Source organism: Equus caballus, chromosome 3 (assembly GCF_041296265.1).
Source record: "Equus caballus isolate H_3958 breed thoroughbred chromosome 3, TB-T2T, whole genome shotgun sequence".
Taxonomy (NCBI): Eukaryota; Metazoa; Chordata; class Mammalia; order Perissodactyla; family Equidae; genus Equus; species Equus caballus.
Window position 1 is genome coordinate 21203765 of NC_091686.1, and position 22758 is coordinate 21226522.

Sequence of the window (22758 nt, forward strand, 5' to 3'; positions counted from 1 at the left end):
GGATCCTAGGCCCTTTGTCTTGTGATTTGGCATTTTCCTCAATCTACTCCCTGTTAAGATGCAGAAAATGGATGGACAAAGTTTGCCAGCAATTAAAAAGAATATTCAGATTATCCACAAAGAACTTGAGGGTAGACTTGTAAGTGTCGTATTCCATGTGCATGCCTGAGAACATGCAGTCACCTTTGCCAAGATGCTAAGTGTAAGATGTTTTAAGAGAACAGTTTGCATTTGTGGTGAGCAAACCCACCTTGATTTAAGGGAAAATTTCTGGGGCTGTGGTATTGTCACCCAGAGAACCTAATCGCCCAAAGCTACCTCTCAGGCCGGTTCCAGCCACACTGTCAGGGCTGGAAAGACACCATGGAATACAACCATGGAGTAGATGTTTGAGAAACTGTGTTTCAGAATGTTGCAGGGTAGCTTCTCATGTCCTGGATCTGGGTGTCACTGCGAGGTTGGGATTTAGTCCAGGACGCATGCAGAATCACCCTCTGACAGGACCTGTGGTCACCATTCAGTGAGATCACACTTGCCAAAAAGTCACAGAGGGAGAATGACATAGTTAGTGGCCACCCCTGTGGGCGCAATTACAAGCGTCACCACCACTCACCCTTCCTCCCTGGCTTGGAGAGGGAAGATGGGACTAGAGGTGTCTGTCCATCAGCACTGCAGATCACATCCTGTTACAAGTTCCTATTGTGGCAGAATTTTAATGCACTGGATCTTATTTGAAAAAAGTGGTCTAGACCTTAGCAGTCATCTTTTTTATTGTGGGATTTGATTTGACCTGTATTTGCAAAATAAAGCATGCATATTCTGTAGACTGTTTAAAACCATTTGAGGTTTCCTATGCATAACAAAAGGCCAAGAGGATTGGGCACACGAGAGTGTCCGCCTTGTTTTCCACTTGTGCCGGTCGAGGCTTCAAGAGGACAACCCATTGGCCAGTGTGTCTGGAGCCACAGAATCCAGCATCTACACAGGAGTTACAGGAACCAGAGGACAAGACACCGTCATGGAGTCCCTCCCACTACCCATCACAGAGACTCCAAGCAAAAGTGGCCGCCACCCTCTGTGTCATTCCTGCTGGTCCGAGTGTGCCGGGCCTTTCCCGTCTGCTTTGGTGGTTGTCCTCGGTTAATTAGGTTGAAAATGGAGAAGGGAAAAGCTTTAACCCTATCTTCAAAGTAAGCAGATTGGTTATTTTGTTTTTCAAAGAAGAAGTCCTATATACAATTAAAACTTGTTTCTGGTAAACCTCATTCCAGGAAAGATGAGCTTTTAACAAAAGGCTTTTGACAGCTGCAGGCTATTTCATTTTTTTTAATGCCGAATGAAAAATCAATACATTTTTCTGGGTTATACATATTCAGAACAGGCCTGATATTTCCATTATAATGGAAAGTGGGTGTCTGTGCACATCTCGCCTGTCAGAGCTGCACCACCGCGCTTTCCAAGCCACTGCTAAATATTTCAAACCTGATTTGATTGTGGTTCATGACAGCTAATGTTTCTCAGCTCTTGAGCCTGCCGACAGACAAACGCACTTTATTTTCCCCCCACCCTCAAACATCATTCCCCCCAAAGAAAAAGGAAAGAACAATTTCATTCTTCAGGGATCCCAGATTGGTGTATTATTGAAGTAATGTGATTGCCTGAGAGCCTTGGGTAGAGACACCATGATTCTTACGAGAATTTCCAAATTTCTCTCCCATCGAGGCTCTATGGGGGCCTTGTCAGGTTTGGGGGAAGGTTTGAATTAATCTACATTATCCTGTTAAGTTAGGAACAGAGGGACTAGTCTTAGTCATTGATTGACTCCCCTTCCTTCAAGTCTGTAAGCGATTGGTAAAATACACCCAATGGACACGGCACTCGGCCCCAGTAGGGTGATCTGCATCATTTTTTAGCAACTGGCAAGTTTTCTTGGGTAGCACATTTGAAGAGTGTGTGCGGTGGTAGCGAGTGCCGACTTCATGGTGAGGGCACCTCTATCTTTGCTTCTACTGGTGCTCCTTCTACAAACCAATTTCCAGGTTCATAAAATTATTGCAAATCCCCATGGGGTTGCCAACTGGCACACGTGCCTCTTTTGGGAGCAGACTTCACCACAGACTGGGAAATCATGCCATCACCTTCACCAACATGATAAGTAATAAGGTATGTTAAGAGAACAATTTGCGTTTGTGGTAAGGAAAACCACCTTGATTGAAGGGAAATTTCTAGGGCTGTGTTGTCATCACCCCTCAGAATCCTAAGCTGCCCTAGAAACGCTTCCCTTTTAGATTATATTTATCTGCTGAAATTTTTATACCTGAGAGCTCTGCCCTTAACCAGGAGACATGAGTGACGTGAGCAGGCTGGGTTTGGCCCAAGTGCTAGTAAGTGCCGCCTGGGAGAGGCAGTTGTAAAAAGGAGGTGGTAATGGAAATAGATTTTTTTAAAGGCATTCAGTCACTGTTTTACATGGAAGTTGGAGGCAGAGGGGACACCAGGAAGACCTTGCAGTTATTCAGAATTTGCTTCTATTTCCCCAGCCCTTTAACATGAAATACATCCAAAGAGGAGGGTGCCCTAGATTCAGGGCTACTGTGGAGGGTGTCCTCCTGCGGGGGGTTTAAAGGCGCCTTCTCTGGGGTCTTCTAAAAAATAGATATTCTGTCTGGGATGTGCTGTGCCTGCTGCCTCCTGCCAAGCACCGGCGGGGCAAAGGGAGCTGAGATGACCTCCTCCCGTAGGTCCTGGCTGCCCCTTGAGAAAGCATTCCTCGTTTCTTCTGGTTGGGTTCTGAAATATTATTAAACTGTTTGAGGAGAAGATGGTTTTGATTTGTCTGTTTCGGCCTTAAAAATGGCACAGTGGCTGTTGTATGTCTTGGTGAAGGAAAGCAACTTCATCTTCTGAGGGAAAGACAGGATTTTCCAGATAAAACCGGATCATTGGTCCACCAGGTCTTCATTTGTTCCCACCACCTGTCAGTAGCTGATATTATAGAAAAAAAAAAAATCCGCTTCTGTAATGACCCCGGCCAGTTGCCACTGACTTCACGGGGGAAAATGCGATCTGTGATCTGTGGGGAAAAACCCTCCCCTCCACCCTGTGTTCTATCAGCATGTGGGTATCAATTATACATTCCTAAAGGGGACGAGGGCCAGATAACCCCAGCCTGGAGCTCAGAGTGTGGACGCAGCTCTCTCTTTCGGAGCTTGGTGCCGTTGTGTCCCTAGTGCCCACGTGTTCCCAGTGCAGGGAGACCAGGCCCTTCCTGTGGGTGCCTGAGGCCTGGATCTTAGTGGGGTCACTTTAGGCTTTGGGGACCAATAAAACATACCCCGCCTACCAAGCACTGTGGGCCTGAGCTGTCCAGATGAATTCATAGTTTGTATCTCTGTTTTTTAATCATTTCTCTGCCTTTATTGGTATTCAGAACTCACAGTTTTCTGGTTACTGTCAGCCTGGGCTTTCATCCATTTTAAAGAGCTATTTTTCCTCTTGCTGTTGATGATGGTATAAAGACAGATGGTGTAACTGCTTATGAATGTCCTATTTTATTTCCCCGGGACCAGACAGTTCACTTGAAGATGTATATTATTTCCACATGCTCAGGTTAGGCGTCCCAGACGGTGTCTGCCTCCTGCAGCTAGCTGCCCTTCCAGGCCTCGCCATGCAGAGGGCGACACCTGTACGTCAGACATGGAACTGCAGAGAAGTACCTAATTGGCTGAATGGGACCTGGTTTTTAGCTGGGGGTGAGGACAGTGATCCCCTTGTAAAGGAAGCTGGCTTGTCCAGGAGTTTCTTGATCATTTCTTCTTCCACCAAGTATATAAAAGCCTTTTAATGAATGAGTCATAAATGACAATATTAAACCTAGGAACTCCAAAAGAAGAAGACTTGATTTTTAAATCTTAAAATAAAAGGAGAGGAAAGAAAGAGAGAGAAGCAAAATAAGTTCCTGAATTAATCTCTGTTGTCTTGTCACCTCGTTGGAACTCAGTGGCCTTCACTTTTCTGCTTGTAGTAAGACAGGGAGGGAAGAAAGCAAAGACGCAAGTAGGCTTATAGAATGAGGGCTCAGGAATAGTCACAAAGCACTGTGCAGTTTCCTTGCTCATTGCATCAATGATGTGCTGATTCTTCACACTCTCTATCTTCTGAATAGATTTGTTTGGAAAGGTTCAGAGAACTGGGGTCAATGCCAGAGTGACCAGGAGTTCTTACCTTTCTGCTTAGATGGCTGCAGCCCACATAAAGTGTAGGAGGGAGGTGCTGGCCTTGGAGATTGCCTCCCATTGCGCAAATTCCTTCCCTCCTCTGCAGAGCAGCACCTTCAGACACTGTTCATCACCACATCAGGGTGTTCTCTGTTTTGTAGGTGTCAGACTGTCTCCATCTAAGGTGATAATGTGTGTGTGTGCGCGCAGCGCATGATGGAGAGGAGAGGCCATTGAGCCACCCCTTTGCATCGTCAAATTTGATTAATGTATCAGTACTACAGATATTTTATATCACAGCATATATTGGAGCAAATGAGTATATTTTAAGAGATACTTTGCGTAGACCCAATTTAATAATATTGAGACTGAATACTAGTATCACCATTCAAAGATGGATTTTATAATTACAGTGTTGAACAATTTTATCAAAAGCTTTAAAATGTGAATTTAACATCCTTCCCGGACATAATTAAGATGGTACATATGTCATCCTGTGTAACTTGCTTGTTATAGCTCTACTAATACTTGTATATATATCTTTTCCTCTACTAAACGATGTATAGTGTTAATATGGCATTGTATATCTGATTGACTTGAAGCCATGGCTGCCTGATTTTCCTCTGTTTGAACTAAAGGTGGGGGCAGGAAGATTGGCTGTTAACTTTTCTAGGCACTGAGACAGAAAGGAGACGTAGAAATTGTATGTGGAGGCCTCTTAGTTGGAGATGAAAATAAGGAGTATCTTATTTCATCTGTGTTCCCTATGACTGCCTCATAAATCCCCTATTAGTGGTAATGAAGAAAGAATGTTCCCTGACCCCTAGTTCAGTTTTCCAGTACTTGGACTTCCATTGTGTTTTGGGGAAGAATTAGGAAAATCTGACTCTAAATAGATACTTTCTTCCTCAAGTGTTTTATAAACCTTCTGAGGTCAATTTACTTTGAATTCCTTTTACTTCCTTTGTGAGATGAAATTTAGAAGCTATTTTCTGGAGGTTTGGAGGGTATTAGTACCTTGAAATATTGAAAAGTAGAACTGAATTTGGAGGGACTTAGGTGACATTGGACAGAGCCCCAAATCCATAGCCCTAGATTGGACCCTAATAGGTGGTCCCAGTGAGGTCTGGTCCAGTGCTGGCCTCGGGTGACGGATGTGGACAGCCAGGCTTTCATGTCTCTATACCCAGGAAGGTGTGCTCTTCAAAAGTGTCCTAATCATTTCATCAGTAGCCTACCTTGGTTTGCCTGCCTTATTCATTCATTTAGCCCATTCTTAATGAATGTTTTGGATAATGATCCAAAGGGCCAGGAGAACAAGAGAGAAATGTCTCACTTCCTTTCCCTCATCATTTAGGATATCTTATCCCCGTCTTCCCCACTTGGCCACATGGCATTTTACTTCATGATTAACCTAATGTTGCAAATGACCATTCTTCTACCTTTACTAAAGCATTGTGTGTTGACCTGGAGAGAATTTCCTTAGTCAGTTTTAAACCAATGGTGGGTAAAGAATAGAATGACTTCAAAAGGAAAGTCTATGATTCTGTTAAAAAATTTTTTTCCCTGGGGCCGGCCCCGTGGCCGAGTGGTTAAGTTCATGCTCTCCGCTTCGGCAGCCCAGGGTTTCGCTGGTTCGGATCCTGGGCGCGGACATAGCACTGCTTGTCAGGCCACGTTGAAGCAGCGTCCCACATGCCACAAGTAGAAGGACCCACAACTAAAATATACAACCATGTACTGGGGGGATTTGGGAGAAAAAGCAGAAAAAAAAAAGATTGGCAACAGTTGTTAGCTCAGGTGCCAGTCTTTAAAAAAAAAAAAAATTTCCCCCTTTCTCTACAAATCTAACTTCTTGCCACTGATGCTTGATGTGCTCACGGATGTCATTTGTTTTCTAGAACTCTTCGTATTGATGAAATCATATCACTGATATTCTTTGACTCTTAGAATATGACTGACTATAAAAAGAACTCCCGCCGTGTTCTGGCACATGCACAGGCGCTGCAAGGCCTATGAGGGGTCAGTGATTGGGTTTAGTCTAATTCGATGCCAGGACACGCTGGGGTTGGAGCTAGGCAAAAAGCAAACATGTGGGTCCTCTTTTGCATTTTCAAGTATAAAAGACTTGCCTGCAACTTTAGGAATTCAGCTGGAGTTATTTCTTCAACAGAATTGGCTTTTCAATAAGAAGAACTCAAATGAGGCATTCGGCATCCATCTGGAAATACCTAATGGCCACATGTCTAGAGCAAGTCATAAGCTCATACCAACAAGAAGGGAAGGAAAGTCCCCACTGCTTACCCAGACCTCGGCATATCCATAGTGCAGTCAGCCTTTCAGGGGCCACTGGGAAGAGAAGAGGGGTAGTCATTGGTGTCTGTGTTTTATGGTTGGCAGTTCTTTGGAATTAGGAGCCAAGAGTCCTTTATCTTCTGTCTAGTTTTAATCGTTGACATTTTGTTTTTCTTCTATTTCAGAAGAAGCCATTGAAGATGGTGAAGGGCCCAGTGAAACAGCTGCTGATCCAGAGGAGGTTGCTAAAGACCAAGAGAGTGGAGGCGAGAAGGACCAGAGCAAGTGGACAGGTAGTGTGTGTGGCTGCCCTCGAGCTCCTGAGGTTTCTCCCCTGGAAGACTGGGGCTCAAAGTCAGAGAGCAGACGCATCCTTAACCTACCCAGAAAAGCCATGTTGGCCCTGCGGGTGGGAGAGGGATTTTGTTTTGCTTTTGCTTTATTGAGTGGTCATCTTCATTCTCCTTCTATAGTGTTATACTAAGGAATTTAAAAAGTTTTTTAAATGGCCCAAAAGCCAGCTTGTTTATTGAGTATCCAGGTGTCTGGCTCTGTGTTAGGAACGTCTGTGTTTTTGAGGTTGCATTTCTTCAGCAGCTCTTGCCCGTTGTTGTTTTGCCCTTGATGTGATCCTTCCTCCGCTGAAGTCCAGTCGCCTGTCTCACCTACTCCTAGGCCCAGCACGGGGATCTGCCTTGTGGAACTTGACTGGGGTCATCCCTGAATCTCTAAGGAGTCAGCAGTGAAGTGGGGGCTTCATCTTGCATTTGGGGGCCCGAGCAGCCTCTGCCTATTCCTGGTGTCCTACCTTGCCTCCAGGGTGAGCACCCACACCCTGAAATGCACCCAAGGGGAGGCAGGTGGTGCAGCCAGGCAAGAGGATGTCTTAGCAAAAGCAGACGAAATTGAAGAAGTCAGGAAAGGAAGTGCTATTTCTGGAAAAGCTGGTGTTGAGAGGGAGGAAGCAGCCATCTCTTGTGATGATAAGATTTCTGTATTGAGGAAAAGAAGAGCTGAGACTAGGAAGAAAAGCTTACGTTTTTCTGAGGAGGAGCAAAGTCTTTTCTAGGAAGGCTTATCGGGACAGCTAAGTCTCCCAGAAACCACCATAATAATTAGAGGAAATGACATGACAAGCAACAGAAATTATTTTATTTGGTCAACCTATTATTACTGCCTTCCATTATTAATATTGTAATACTTTGATTTTTTTGAGAAAATATTTACCTTCTGGAGTCTGTATTGGTTGGGCCTTTGTTACTTTTCCAGGCACGACTGTTCTTAAATCATGGTCAGTGTTGGCCTTCAGTATTTAAACAATATACAGAATCTTGGAGAGAGGCCAGAGGAGAGCAATGAAAATGACTGAAGGCTGAGAAATATTACCTCTGAGAAGAGCTTGAAGAAATTGGGGCTATTCGGCCTGGAAAACAGAAATTTGAGAGGCAGCATAACAGCTTCCAAATACCGGGAGGGATCCGGCGGAGTAGGCCCTGTGCCCCTGTTCTGTTTCCTGGAGACAAGGACAGGGCGTGACTGCAGCTAAGCAAATGGATGGGCACGCCAGGTGGATTTTACTGTCCGTGCTGCTTATCGTCCGTCCCCTTTCCACCTGGGATCTGTGGCGTCCAGAGGCCTGTGCTCGAGAGAATGCTGAGGGATAGGGCCAAGCCCCCTAGGAAGATTCGGAAGGTGGGACCAGGGAGTAGGGATTGACAGTCTGTGCTCAAAGGCCCTGAGTGTGGGGAGAGGATCATCCTGTGTTGCCTTGCATGGACCAAGATCCCAGTTTGTGCTGTAATTTTAAGGTGAGATCTAAACAAACTTTGCAGATAGCAGTTAAACATACCTGCGCAGAGGAGGTGAACTAGGGAAGAGGATTTCACAAACGGAGTTTGAAGACTGAGTAACCGGCCAGACCATCTATCCTTTGTTTTCATGGTTTGGGTGCGTGGTTTCTAATCCTGGCTCTGCCATTTTCTAGCTGTGTGGCCTTGCTCAAGGCACCTTAGCCTTTCTGTGCTTCTGTTTCCTCTAGTGGGATGAGGATTAAAAACAGTACCGACTTGACAGGAGCACTGTGAGGATTGTTTGAATATGGGAAGTTTAGAACAGTGCCTGGCATACAGTAAGCTCTTTATCAGGAGGGGTTTTGTTTTTTGTTTTGTTTTTAGTTTAGTTAAATAAGATGAGGAAAACTAGTGGCAGTCTCTCTTCAGGTTCTCCCATATGAGTGTGAAACTGTTGCCAGGCAGCATGTGGCTTTTGGGAATTTGAGAAGCTGAGGGGGAACAACACACAAGGATTTAGTGAGATCATGCAAATGATATTTGGTGCATATGCTCCCCGCATCCTGTGTGCTAAGGACACTAAGAAAAAAAACAAAAGCCACCATTTGCAAAGCTCCTACTGTGTGCCAAGGCCTGTGCCGGGCACTTTGTGCTTCTCTAATCCCTACACCTGTTCAGGGTAAGCTCTGTTAAGGGCAGTTCAATGAACTCTCATGCAGTGTTTATAATTCAGTGGTAGTGAGTTTTCTCAGTGCAAGTGGACACGCTAGGCCTTCAGGAGCCTACTGAAAGACTTAAAATGAGCACCATAAAAATGAATGTCTTTAATAAGACTCTACTTTCTCATTCATTCATTCCAGCAACAGGCCATATTTAATCTTTATCTCCAAAAGACAGAGATGAGACAGACAGAGACAGAATGAATGAATAACTCAGAGGTGCACCTTGCCAGTTGCACGGTAGTAAAGAGAGAAGGGAAAATTCTTTTCTGACTCCTTCAAATGATCCTCTTTTGACCTGAAGCATAATTTTGTCTGTATCATCTGAGTGTGTAATGACAGGCTTTATTAAGGTACTTGGGCTGATTTGATCTTGGAATCGATACAGGTGCCAGCAACCTCTTCCAAGCTTTCTTTGGGATCCTTAGTATTTTATAAAGAATATCTGCCTTTGTTCCATTTATTCCCGAAATTGAGCTGTTCCTGTCTGATTAAATGTGATGGGGAGTGCTTCCTCCCAGCAAATAAATAAATAGTGATTTCACAATTTGTACTGTTGATTAGTGGCTGCTCATGATGCAGATTAATAATATTTCAAATGGGCCTGGATAATTGGCATTTTCTCAGCTATTGATTATGTAGTTTGGGGGTTTGTACAGGAATGGATAATCTTTACTAAAAATTCTTAATTATTTTTACATTGGAATGGGACTCCTGATTTCCTTTTTGGTGTCCATTGGTAACCCTCTCTGGGCTTCTTTTATTTAGATTCAGGTATTTTACCTTGAGTGGCAGCAAGACAAGTAAGATAGTGATTTGACCACGGTAGCATCAATCCCACAGTCAGTGGCGGGGCACCAGGCACAGTTCCACTGATCACAAGTTCTGTGAGAGTATGGCCTTGCCTTCAGGGAATGTCACACTCTACTGGGGATTTCAGTAATGCCCACAGTCATCAGAACACTATTACTATAGATCAGTGCTATGCCCTGGAACTTTCTGTGCTGATAGAAATGTTCTGCATCTATGCTGTAGAGCATATGAAAAGGTTAAGCACTTGAAATGTGTCTAGTACCACTGAGGAGCTGAATTTTAAATTTTATTTAACGTTAATGAATTTAAATTGAGCTAGCCACGTGTGGCTAGTGGCTACCATACTGGACAATGCAGCTGACGATATTCAAAAGGAGAAAAACTAACCCTGAAAGAATGCATTACAGATATAATAACTTTCCAGTTATTATAGAGGCTACATTAAGCTCTGACTCTGTGCCCGGCACCCATCTAGTGTGTCACACCTGTCCTTCCCAATAGGCATGCTATGAATGGCTTACAGGTGCACAGGTATTGATCCCTGCAGCCTTTGGGTTGGCCAGGTGGGGCTGGGCGCTGCTGAGGCCAGGGTCAACTGCAACTTCATCTATTTATAGTAATTTACCGTCATTTTCTGTGTGTGCCATGATGTGAAAAGGAGTTGGGACGCACTGCTTTATACACATGATTTTATTGGATTCTCACCCCCACTCTATGAAATGATATTGTAAGTAACCACCTCCCTCCCCTGCAATTTTGCAGATAAGTAAACTGAGCCCTGGAGAGCTCAGGCAAGTTGCCAAAAGTCGTGTGGACAGGTTCAGAATTGCATACTGGCTGTGCGACTAACCCTGAGGGCAGAGCCCAAGCTCTTACCAGTATGCTATACCACCTCTCCGAGCTTGGAATTTTTCAGTCCAATCTAGTTTTCATCTCCCTTCCACGTATGGGGAGTAGCACTCTCCTCAAGTTGTATGGTGGTAACAGTAACACGACAGCCACCTGTATGTTTAAAATGAGTGGGATTGTCAGCTATGAATATGCTTTGTAGTAAGTCAGCCTCGTGCTCAGTCTGAAAGCATGTTGGTGAAGTGGAAAGACCTCTCTAGATTAGGAGTCAGGAAGCTCACCAGTTAGCGAATGACCTTGGTTAAGGGACTTGGCCTCTTGGAGCCTTAGATGCCTCATCTGTAAAATGTGGTCAAGTGACACCCATCAGCCCCAGCTACCTAGGGTTCCATGATGGCAAGTGGTGGCACACGTACAAGCCCTTGGTAGACACTGTGGGGTCACATCTACTCAAGGCAAGTGTGAATCACTCTGTGGGCCAACAGAGGGTGAAGACAGTTCTTTGAAGCAAAGCCTTTTCCCTAATGCACAGCTATTTCCGCCATCCAACTTTGTGGTTTTCTTTTTTGAGATGTGAAAGTGATCCCTTGTTCTCTTTTAGCATTGTAGATTTGAAAGTGTGTGTTCTGGATTAAAGAGCCCCCAGTGTTAGCAACTGAACAATAATTAATGCAGTGATTATCCAGTCAATCATTAATTGCTATAAATTAAGTGATATACAATTAATGTGATGCTTTATCACCAATAATTAGGGGAAAAATTGAACTCCTGGCAAAGAATCATAGCAAGATGGTATTTAAATCCTGTAGCCACCATGGTTTCCAGCCACAGAGCACTGAGCTGGGTCTAGTTAAGCAAATTTCAGACAAGATGACTAGGGGGTATTGGAGCTTTAAAAAACAGAAAAAATGGGACAGTAGCCCAACTTAAAATGACAACATGATAATGCTTCAGAAATCACTAACTGATGTCCACATTTATATTTTTGTAAAATTTTGAATTAGAATTGTAGTTTGAGTGTTGTTTTTCTAGGGGAATGGCCTGAAGGGATTTCATTTTATTAATTTTTTTTAAATCCATGATGCTCACCTAATACAGAGCAATTAGTGCAGTGGAGCGTCCCTGATTTGAATCTATGGAAGACTGCTATTAAAGGAGGTATTAATGGGCTAGCGAGGTCTGGGCAACTGTTAGGGAAAAGTATGTTTATGGAATATGGTGCTGCCAGGCATGATTTCAATCAGATTTGACATGTTTAACATAAATGTATAGTATATGGCTCTTGCTGCGTATGAATAATTCCTACAGACCCACTACCTTTCTAATTATTGAGGTTGAAAAAAAGCAGGTCAGGCACATCCTGGTGGAAATCTATTACGAGCCCTCCCTTTATTCTCCCTGTTGTTTACAGCTTTGTGTAAACAGGGATGCCATTGTATGGGGAACTTAGTGCCTGAAATGTAATCTGTGACAGAGAAGTGAAAGGGGGAAAAAATGCTTTTTAAAAAAAAAAAAAAAAATTGAGTCCATAAAGACGAAAGAAGGTATGTGCTGAGAGGAAGCATTATGTGTTAGGAGAAGCACTGGGCTTTCCGTAGGCTGCGTGATCTTAGGTCTCTGGACCTCAGTTTCAAAATGTAAAAAATGGCACGTTGAACTCAGTGGGTTCTTGCAGTTCTGCAACTCCTTAAAAATAGAATTGGAGGAGGAACAGTTGTACAGTAGTGTAGAATCTTGGAGGATATTAATTTCTAAAGTCAGAATGCTGGTAACTTTGAAGGATTTCCCTAGTCTATGGCTAGTTGAGATAGCGTGGATCAGGAGCCTGGATAAAGAGCTCAAATAGGCCTCTTAGACTTTTTCCATGAAGGTCGGACAGTACCAAGTCCACCTTTCTTGGTGGGACATCAGAGCATCACATTCTCTCACCTAGTCCTGTGTTACTGGGACCCATCACATTGTGTTGTCAGAGCTTAGTGTGATGAGGACATCATGGAGAGATCCTTAGAGACTCACATGGGTAACTGTGAGTGGCTACCCATATCCCAGCCTTGTTGGCTGGAAACCAGGCCATTCACCACTGCCACACCTCTACAAAAATCAATTTGGCCTAATTCTGTGTCCTTCCAGTACTTGGTTCCATTTCTTCACCTCATGCAAAGGTAGATTTGTCTTTGCAGTAGGGTGTGTTGGGGGGAATGCTGGGAGCCTGGCTGGTATGGCCACTTTGTGGTTCACATTCTTGCCAGCAGAAACTGGTTTTGGTTTTACGTTTTCACACACAGATTGGAATTGTGTGGCTATGTCAGCTTTTCCAGAGCCCACCTCCGCTCCCTACCCTCTTTTTTTTTCCAGGCCACTTTCAGTGGAACTTGGCTGCTTAAAGTCACTGCAGGCAGAATTCTGTCTCACAATTGAAAACAAACCATTTGAACTATTTTTATGTCGGGAAGCAAAAATAGATATAGGGTGTGGTGTATATCTGGACTCGCCTGAATTCCAGTAATTCAAAGGTCTTGGCTTTGAGAACTTATATTGTAAGTCATAGGAGAGATGGGGACCACATCAGTTGAGCAAATATTTTGTGTGCAGATATCTAAGGCAGATAGAGGATATGCAAGAAAGTAAGGAGCTCACTTTCTAGATGGGACATCATATGTAATCACATGACTATGGTATAGTGTAATGAGAATTATCTTCAAGGTATGGATAAAAGGCACTGAAAGTGCAGATTAAGGAGCAAATCATTTTTCATCGTTATAGAAATACCTTATAGATTTGCATATTATTCTTGCAAAGGGGCTGTGTTAATCTTCCGTGCTTTGTTTCAGTTTAGCTTTGTGCTGATGGGAAGTACCTCTGTTATTAGAATCATGATCATGATTTAAAAAAAAATACCGTGGTGCCTTTCTCATGGGATATCAGAGCACTTTCGTTAGGCTGTCACATTCTTCCTGGGTCCGACATTATTTTGCAGATAGAGAACTAAGACTCATGGATGGGGAACTCCTGGATGTCAGATTTGTGATCAAACCCCAATTTGCCTTTGAGGTCAGGGATACAGACCTCAGATTATAAAGCTAAAGAACACGTAACATGGTAGCTTTCTCTAATCATATGAAGATTGGAGAAGACTTGAAAATCCTGTCCTTCTCTAATTGTCAAACAGAATTGTCAGCTCTTTACGGTCGGGGAGATGTGGCATTCATTCATATTTTTTTGCTTTTTAATATGACTTCATTTTTTTGGAGCTTACAAATTTTAAGTTTGCAAGAGAATTGAGAGGGAGGTACAGAGATTTCTTATTTATCCCCTGCCACCGCACATGCATAACATTCCCCATATCAACATCACTCACCAGAATGGTACATTTTTTACCAAGGACAAACCTACATTGACACATCATCGTTATCCACAGTCTACAGTTTCCCTTAAGGTTCACTCTTGGTATTGTACATTCTGTGGTTTTGACAAAAGTATTATGACATATATCTATCATAACATACAGAGTATTTTCACTGCCCTAAAAATCCTCTGTGCTCTGCCTATTCATCTTTCCCCATCTCCACCCCACATTCATTCATTTTTGTAATCCCCAGCACCTAGCAAATGCTTAATAATGTTTGAATGTTTCATTAACAGTTGGTAAAATAGCATGACCATAAACACTTTCAAGTTATTCTACTTTCTGCTTTTTAGACATGAAACCTTTGGGTTAGTAGGATTGTTCCATGTTGATGTATAGAAAAGGCAAATTTAGGGCGTCTGTGTTTGTCCTAAAAACCAGTCCTCTCCCCTCACTCTATGGTTGTATGGCCACACATGGACCCATATTGTTTCCCAGAGATGCTTCTAAAGATGAAAACCATAGCAATGGATGTTTGAGCTCTCACTGTGGCTAGACTCTGTGGTAGGCCTCATGTGTCTGCTCTCTCACCAGCCTCACAGGAACCCTGTGAGTAGATACTGTCATCCCACTGACAGATGAGGAAACTGAAAGCTTCAGTATAGTCAGGTGAAATGCTCGAGGTCACACAGCTGGGATCTGAACCAAGGTGTGGCCAGCACTGCAAACCGCTGTGCTTTGTTACTTAGCAGGGGGCACTGATGCCTGTCGGTAAAGAGAACTTGGCTGTAGGAAAACAACACATGGAAAACATGAGTTCCTGAGGAGTCCCTAAAGGTGCACTACAGCCACGTCCCCACCCCTTCGTTCACATCATTTGTCCTAGGCCTTTGGAGCGCTGGGAGCAGACTGAGCTTGGGGATCAGGGGAGACTGAGAAAACATTGATGCAGCTATGACTCAGTGCAGGGTTTCCCTTTCTCTGTACTGTATAGAATACCAAGAGGAGACATTTCCAGTCTTCTTGGTACTTTAAAGCTACAGGGGAAAGCGGAGACTCATTCTCATTTTCCAGCTTACAAGGGCCTGAGTGATGTTTTTCTTTCCCGGGTACAGATTCTCACACTCTTGTCAGACCTGGACTAGCAAAAAAAAAAAAAAAAAAAAAAAAAACCTTTGGCGGGTCATTGGGAAAGTTGATTTGTAAGGGTACCGAGAAGTTAAGTTCAGAGCTCTTGGTGTCTGTCACCATGCTGGACCAAGATTTTATGTGTTTCTTTTCACAAGTTCAGTTTCATTCTTAAACTTTAGCGTCTTAGGAAGATAGGTTTGGAATGGAGAAAAAACTGGAAGAGTATTGTTATATTCTGATCTCTGGAAGTCTGTGCTGTATTGAGGCTCAGAGACCCTAACTAACCTAATTAATATTTGATTTGATGGGGACTGGATGAGCTTCTGTTAAATAACTTTCATCTGGTTGCACAATGACCCACATTGTCCCTTGTTTTGACCTACAATTTGTACCTCTGGACTTTCTCCTCTTTCACTTCAAGGGTCTCTAAGGTCCTTCCTGCTCTGGTTTTCTCCAAGTCCATGGTTGTCACAATCCTATAATTAAGCCAGAGGGCAGAGTGATAAGTGTGGATCCCATTGTATCCCCCAACGTGACCCTGGCCGCCCATCATCATAGACACTGTGACCACAGCTGCAGATGGCATCAGTGCACAGCTCAGGTGGCTCTGCCAGGGGGAGACAGGATACTTTGGGGGAACTGACCAGAGGCCAAAGGCAGGCAGGCTGACTTGATAGATCAAAGGTCGGAATCAGATCTTGGCTCTTTTTGTCCCCAGCTCCTGGCACAAACTGGGCTCATGATGGCAGCCTGATGTCTAGAAGTTATTAAATAGACTGACAGCTGATGTTGGTCTAAATGAGGTAGTGGCTGGTGGCTCTGTTTTGACTAGTGGTTCATTCACAAACCTGATACAGAGAGAGCAAGGTATCTTAACTGAATCGTGGGATCGTCTTTTGGGAGCTCAAATCAGTGTAGTTAAGCAGCCTTATGCATATTTCAATAAGGAATTAATGCAACAGATTGATGCCTCTGATGTAGGGCTTAGTACTATTTTCTCCTCAAAGATGCAGAGCAAGTAGCAGCAGCCACTGGTCAGCATGGGCCCGCCATTCCACCTCCAGGCTACTTACTGGGAAAGCAGAGGCCCCACAGCATGGCGTGATCTCCTATTCCCAGATTGCTGACTTTTGCACACAGGGGCTAGTGTGGATCTTTGTATCCTTCCCAGGGCTGGGGTAAAGGGGATCTTGAGCTGGTGTGGCCTGCAGGTACCAAGACCAGGGAAGCCAGCACTGAAAAGATGCTTCCTCCTCCTTCTGCAAAGTGGAGAGCCCATAGGTATTTGCCGTCTTTTCACAGAGGTTCTCCAGGACATGTGGAAAAGAATGAGACTTCCATAAGCAAGGCAATCTTTCATTATTCTGGATTACACTGCTAACAGAACACGTGGAGGTTATTCCTTCTGAATTTCTGGATTTGAAAATGTGTCTGCATTTGTTTTAGAGTGGGAAGATTCCCTGAGGGACAGCCTTATTTAATCTTTCACCTTTGGCTTGAGGGGGAAAACATCTAGCTTTGAGACCAAGCCTGGCTTTCGTCCGTAAGTGTAGGTGATGAGAGTATCATGTCGCCCAGAGTCATTTGAAAGCGGCCTGGCAGATGCTCTCAGGCTTGCTGAGCCCCCATGTTTAATTCTAGTCCAACCACAGAATGCTTTGGCTCTCACAGTGGTTTCCAAAGTGTGGTCCCTGGACTGTCAATATCACCTGGGAACTCACTGGAAATGCAAATTCTCTGAATCAGACCTATTCTAGGGGGTGGGGCCTGTGATCTGAGTGTTACTAGTTCCTCTAGGAGATTTCTGACTCACGCTTCAGTTTGAGAATGTTGGGGCTATGATCTCGGTGACACGCATGAAGTTTTGAGACCTGTTTCTCCTTTAACCAGATGGCCAGTCCTGAGCGTCCGCTGCATGAGAGAGGTTCTGAGCTTTCCACAAGACAGGAGGTGTGCCTAGAAGAGGCAGAAGTCTTGAGTCTTGGCAGATATGATCCCAGATAGCAGGATTGGGAGTGGGAGAGAGGTTTGGTCAGAGGGACAGGGTCACAGTGAAGAGTGTTCAAGAACCTAGAAATCTTTGTTTAAACACTGGTTAAAAAGTAACGCCTGGGTGAAGAGGGTAAGTGGACCTCTCTGCACTATTCTTGCAACTTCCTGTGAATCTATAATTATTTCCAAATAAAAAGCAAAATAATAAGACCACCACCATCACCTAAGAGCTTCTGGATTTTCAAAGTGCTGACCTGTTTAGTTCATCTTGGAGTTGGAGGAGAAAAATAATTAGCCGTTCCCTAGTCCCAGTGACACTGATTGGTAGTATAACTCAAATTTTCTTCAAAATCCTTTATAGAAACAGGAAGATATGTCTGAGAGGTTGATGAGACCTGTATGTCTTGCTCTACCTACCTAGGCGTAGTCTTCTGCTTTTTTGGGTAAGTGGTTGTACTTCTGAAAATGCTTTCTAGAGATGTACAGAAGCAGCATAGCTTGCAGTTACTGAGAATGGGACTGTATTTTGAAGAGACGGTTCTTAACCTTACTGGGCTGGACTTGAACACAGATTCCACACCTTGGGCAGAGAAAGGAGAACCCCTAGCTTTGTTTTAGCCATGGTGTGAAGACCACCCCCACTGGGTGTACCAGTGCATGCCTTTGCTTCGCACAAGTTCCCTGATTCCTCTTTGAAACATCTTTTAGTGCTTGGTTGGAGGTGGAATGAGACCATGCATGTTTAAAAACCAAGCTGGCAGCAAAGCAGATTCTGTAAAGGAAGTGTTGTTCTCTGCATTAGAGGAGGAAGAGAATTCAGGCAGATCTCTGACCACTTATCAACTGCAGTAGCTCCTCAGGAGATACGAGTACAAAATCCTAGCCTGTCCTCTGGGGAATGAATTGCAAGCAAATGTGAAGAACACCTCCACTTTCAACAACAGTTGAAGATCACACATCCGGAAGCACAGATTACCCTCTGAAAACACTGTATTTCTGCTGTTTAGAGGGAATATGAGGCCTATGAGAAGCTGAGGGAGAAGGGATATGGAAAGAGCATACTACACCTTGCATTTCATTATAATTATGAACTGAATGACCATTTTCAGATCTAGTGAAGCTGCTGTGTCTAGCATGCTGGGGTAGTTATCCCATAAGTATGTGAACTTTTTTCCCTAGTCAATGGAGATAGATAAAAGGTTGCTGTCAATTTCTAGTGTAGGTGGTAAGCTGGTTTACGGAACACAAGGCGATGAGAACCTCTGGCTTACGGAAAGTAGCATGAATTAATAATCATTTAATTGGCTCCTCCATTATGTTGCTGGTTTGGGAGATGGAAGTTTAGATGGAGGGGCTGTCAGTGGTACTTTAGCTAAGAGTCTGATGGTTGAGAAGTGGGCATGGTGGCTGCCTTTGGCCTCTCCACAAGGATTAAATGTGAGGCAGCATCCCAAGCCCTCAGTGGGCTCACCTTGGGGCCCCCAAAAGGAAGAGGATAAGCACTTTTGTGAATACCACCTCCAAGTGCCAATCCACCATGAAGAGAAGGAAATGCGGAAGAAACTTTCCAGCAACATGAACAGCTCACTGCATCTCAGAATCTCCCCAGGGGAGGTCTTTGGCCAAAGGGAGGCTAGCCTGCGGCACAGGATGTCCACCATGCCAACAGTGCCATTGGTGTGTTAAGTGATGAGAAGATGGATTTTGCTCATGAAACAGAAACTAATTCTACCAGTACTTTTGGTTTTCTTGGAGGGCAAGTCCATGTCTTGGCTAACAATTAGAGAAGGCCAAAAACTGGGTACCTTAAGGTTTCAGTGCTACTTCATTTACAATTTTTCTTCAGGTTCCTTTTTCGTGAGGCTGCAACTCTGTGCCTTACATGGCTTCAGAGTTGTACAGAGCAGGTTACTAGGTGAGAAATGAGGCACGTGTTGGCATTGAGTCCATTGGTGGGTCTATGGTGTTGCAAATGCAACTCTTAAGTTTTCTGTCACCAAAATTTCAAAATTGGTTGTACTTCTCGAAAGTGCTTTCTAGAGATGTACAGAAGCAGCATAGCTTGCAGTTACTGAGAATGGAGTAACTCGGATTTTGATTCGTTAGAGTTGGAACTGGGTGAGAATTCATTCTAGGAAGAGTGGTTTTATCAGCTGAAGTTACAGGGGCTCTAGGGGCTCTGTTTCTACCATCCTTGGCCACGTTATAAGCCCCCTAAATTATACTATTCTTGCCTATTCTTTAAAGTAAGTCACTTTCTACCTGAAGCTTTACTAGGCTTGTTTTAATTACTCTGTGTGCTTAGAACATAATAAAACCATTTCTTGAAAATTGCACAGAAAACTTGCATGAATTCAGTTGGCTCTCTTCCCTACTCCCTCTAATTAATATGACAAGAGAGATAACTTTTAAAATTATTATATTTAAATAATTACTGGGAAATACTTACCAGATAAATATGTTAAAAGGCTATCTGGGAGCTGATGTCTCCGTGTATAAATGATTTTTCTTTTCTTAAGGAAGCCATGCATGGACTACTGTTTCCCTTTTAACTGAAATTCTTTTGCCTAGACTAGAGGAACTTAAGAGACTAAAACGGAAAGTCAGGAATTAGGTCTGCCTCTCAGTATTTGTTCTTGTCAGTTGTAGTGGCCAACCCATCACAGTTTAAGGGGAGATGGTGGCTTTTGGCTCAGAAAGCCAACTCTTAGGGGCCAGCCCAGTGGCGCAGCGGTTAAGTTCGCACGTTTGGCTTCAGCGGCCCGGGGTTTGCCGGTTCGGATCCCAGGTGTGGACCTATGTACCACTTGTCAAGCCATGCTGTGGTAGGCATCCCACATAAAACAGAGGATTGATGGGCACGGATGTTAGCTCAGGGCCAGTATTCCTCAGCAAAAAGAGGAGGATTGGCAGTAGTTAGCTCAGGGCTAATCTTCCTCAAAAAAAAAAAAAAAAAAAAAAGGACAAGAGAAAGCCAACTCTGAATTTTCAGTACTCCATAACAAAGACATGCCAGTCCTTTTTGTGCCTCATCGGTGAGTTGGGTAGGGCAACCATAACTCCCAAGAAGTTGAGCAAGTGCGTTTTCACTCCTTAGAAAGTTTGTGTGGCAAGGAATCCACAGCTCACATCTTATCAGGTTATGGTAGGGGTTTGACCTAGCGTTTCATTGTCACAATACCCCATTTGCTAGCTTTGTAGCGTATGTAATCTATAGCACATGCACTCACATGATTCCTTGCCACATTTTTATCCCCTTTGAAGTGCCAGGAGCCCAGCATGTTGCCTATGGAAGATTCGTTGAGATTTAACACATATTTTCATATGACATAGCTGCCAAAATGAGAAAAATTGCTTAAACCAGCAAAGTAAAAAATACCACCTGATGTTTTACACAGTATGGATCCAAATATCAACTTTTTCATGGGTAGTTGAATTTAAATGCTAAACTATTTAATTATAATACTAAAAATAATTTAACTACATGACAAACTTAGAAAATGGGAAAATGGTCCATGATGCCATCACCTAAATACAACAATCATTTTCTTCTAGTCTTTTTTTCTAATACCTATTTTTTACATAGCTGTATCATGGTATGATACACGTTTTCTTTCTTTTTTTCTGATTAACGTTCTCAAGGACTTTTCCATATTGCTTCATAGCTATCATTTTTAATGTCTTCTCATACCCAGTAGAGCAGCTGTACCGTTATTTAACCATGCCATGTTGTAAGAGATCTAGATTGTTTCCAATTCATTTTGTCTTTATTATAAAAACCACTGCAGGTAGTAACCCTTCAAGTTGTTTGACTTTTTGTTGCCAGTATAAACCAAAGGTACCAGGCACTGTTTAAAGTCTCTGGAGCACATCTATTTCCATTTCACTACAGTGACATCATAGTGGCCTTAAAGTGAGCAGTAATTGGTTTTTGAATAATATTTTCTAGACTGTGACATCTCTCCTAGAATTTAAGTTAAAGTTTAGAAAAGTCTTCAGAGCAGAAAACCACAGTACTTTCTCTCTTGGTATTCATACAGCCTCATTTACTTACGCCTACAATGTATGCTAGTGATAGAATTGAAGTAGAAATTGATTTTGAGAATCTGGCCCCTTTGAAATTGTTCAGAGAGAAGCAGCTTGAGAAGACCTCGGTCTATGGCCTGTAGTAGACTCTCATCCAGCATGCTAATGGAGAACTTTCACAACTGTTTGCCTGTCTACAGAGACTGTATGAAGGCTTCAGTACCATGTCTTGATAGGGATTGACAGTTTAATGTCTAAGGTCTGGCTAGGAGGGCGCCTGTCAGCCTAGTTAACTTAACTCTTGGGAGTAGTCCCCACATCACCCAGGGAAACACAATGGGATTGTAACTGGGTGTAACAGATTTAATAGAATCTGTTATAACAATGGCTTGGCTTTATCTTTAGAGAAGGGGCTAGTGAGCTGCAGGTGGCTAATGTCCTCTTCTAGATGGAACTCATCTAATAAAAATGCAGGGTGTCCAGGATAGAAGGGAGATGAACCCCAGAAGTTTTTTACACTGGTGGATGCAGTATTTCATATTATAGCAGGGCCGTTTTGTTACTGGAGAGAAAGAGGAATGAGTGAACGATTTTATTTTTTTAAATACTTTATAAGGACTCCTTAGCTCAAGCTCACAAAGGAAGCTTTAGAATTCCAGAGCAGTTTGAGAGTTTGAAAAAAAGAAAGGTAATAAAAGTTCCCCTCTCCATGCAAGAGGAAAGAATAGTAGCTTCTGAAACCAGAATTCTCACCTCTGCAACCTTGTCACATTTCATCATGCGTTCAGCATTGAAGGAAGAAGATGGACTCTTTGGTCCTATGAGGAAGCTAATGCCGCACTGGGTTACACTGTTTGCTTTTCAGCTCTGAGTGAGTGAGATGAGTTGGGTGGTCTCAGCCTCGGTGTTCATTCATTCACACTGCTGAGCAACTGCACAATTGATAATCACTCTAAAGGGGGGCAGCAGGCAGATTGAGGGCATTTACAAGGTAGTGTCATGGTCCTGTAAAAGCAAGTGTTGTTTCAGGGCAGGCAGACTAACAAAAAGACGGGGGTGGGCGTTTGGAATAGAATCTGTATCTCGGTTTGCCTCTAGTGGAAGGAGGAACAGGTAACAGCTCTTTCCTAACTCTAAGCCCTGAGCCTAATCTAATGCCTACAGGTTGGAGGTGGAAATGGGGAAGGTGAAGGGATGGCTAAACAGGTCAGCATCTGCAGTATCACCTAATGCCTCCTCTCACCCCATCTGTAGAATACATTTGCAGAGTTAATATATAGAAGATAAACAGTAAGCAAAAATGAAAAATGACGGAGAATAAAGAACCTTCTGGAGGCAGGGGAAACTTAAATCCCTGAAACAGTAATTAAAGACTGCTATTATGGGAGTGTTCAGGCAGGGGCCCATCACACTGTGAGGCCTAAAACCTGTGACACAAGGTTCCGCAAAATCAGGTCTGCAGGGGGCCAGGAGATGGGAAGTGGGCCATGGGGGAACTGGTCTAGAATGTTACAGCACCTAGTTAATCAGCAGCCAGTCCATCACATTAAATATCCAGCCGTCATGTATTACCTTTCAAG

The 22758-nt window shown here is 43.5% G+C and overlaps 1 protein-coding gene across 4 annotated transcripts in view; it reads left to right on the forward strand.

Annotated features, from left to right (window-relative positions):
* ZFHX3 (zinc finger homeobox 3) overlaps positions 1 to 22758 on the forward strand; it is a 1295343-nt gene that overhangs the window by 1244087 nt on the left and 28498 nt on the right. For all 4 annotated transcript variants that reach the window (XM_023637235.2, XM_070263082.1, XM_023637236.2 and 1 more), the window contains one exon: positions 6698 to 6805. In XM_023637235.2, the coding sequence (XP_023493003.1) occupies positions 6698 to 6805 (108 nt within the window). The remainder of the gene's footprint in view (positions 1 to 6697; positions 6806 to 22758) is intronic.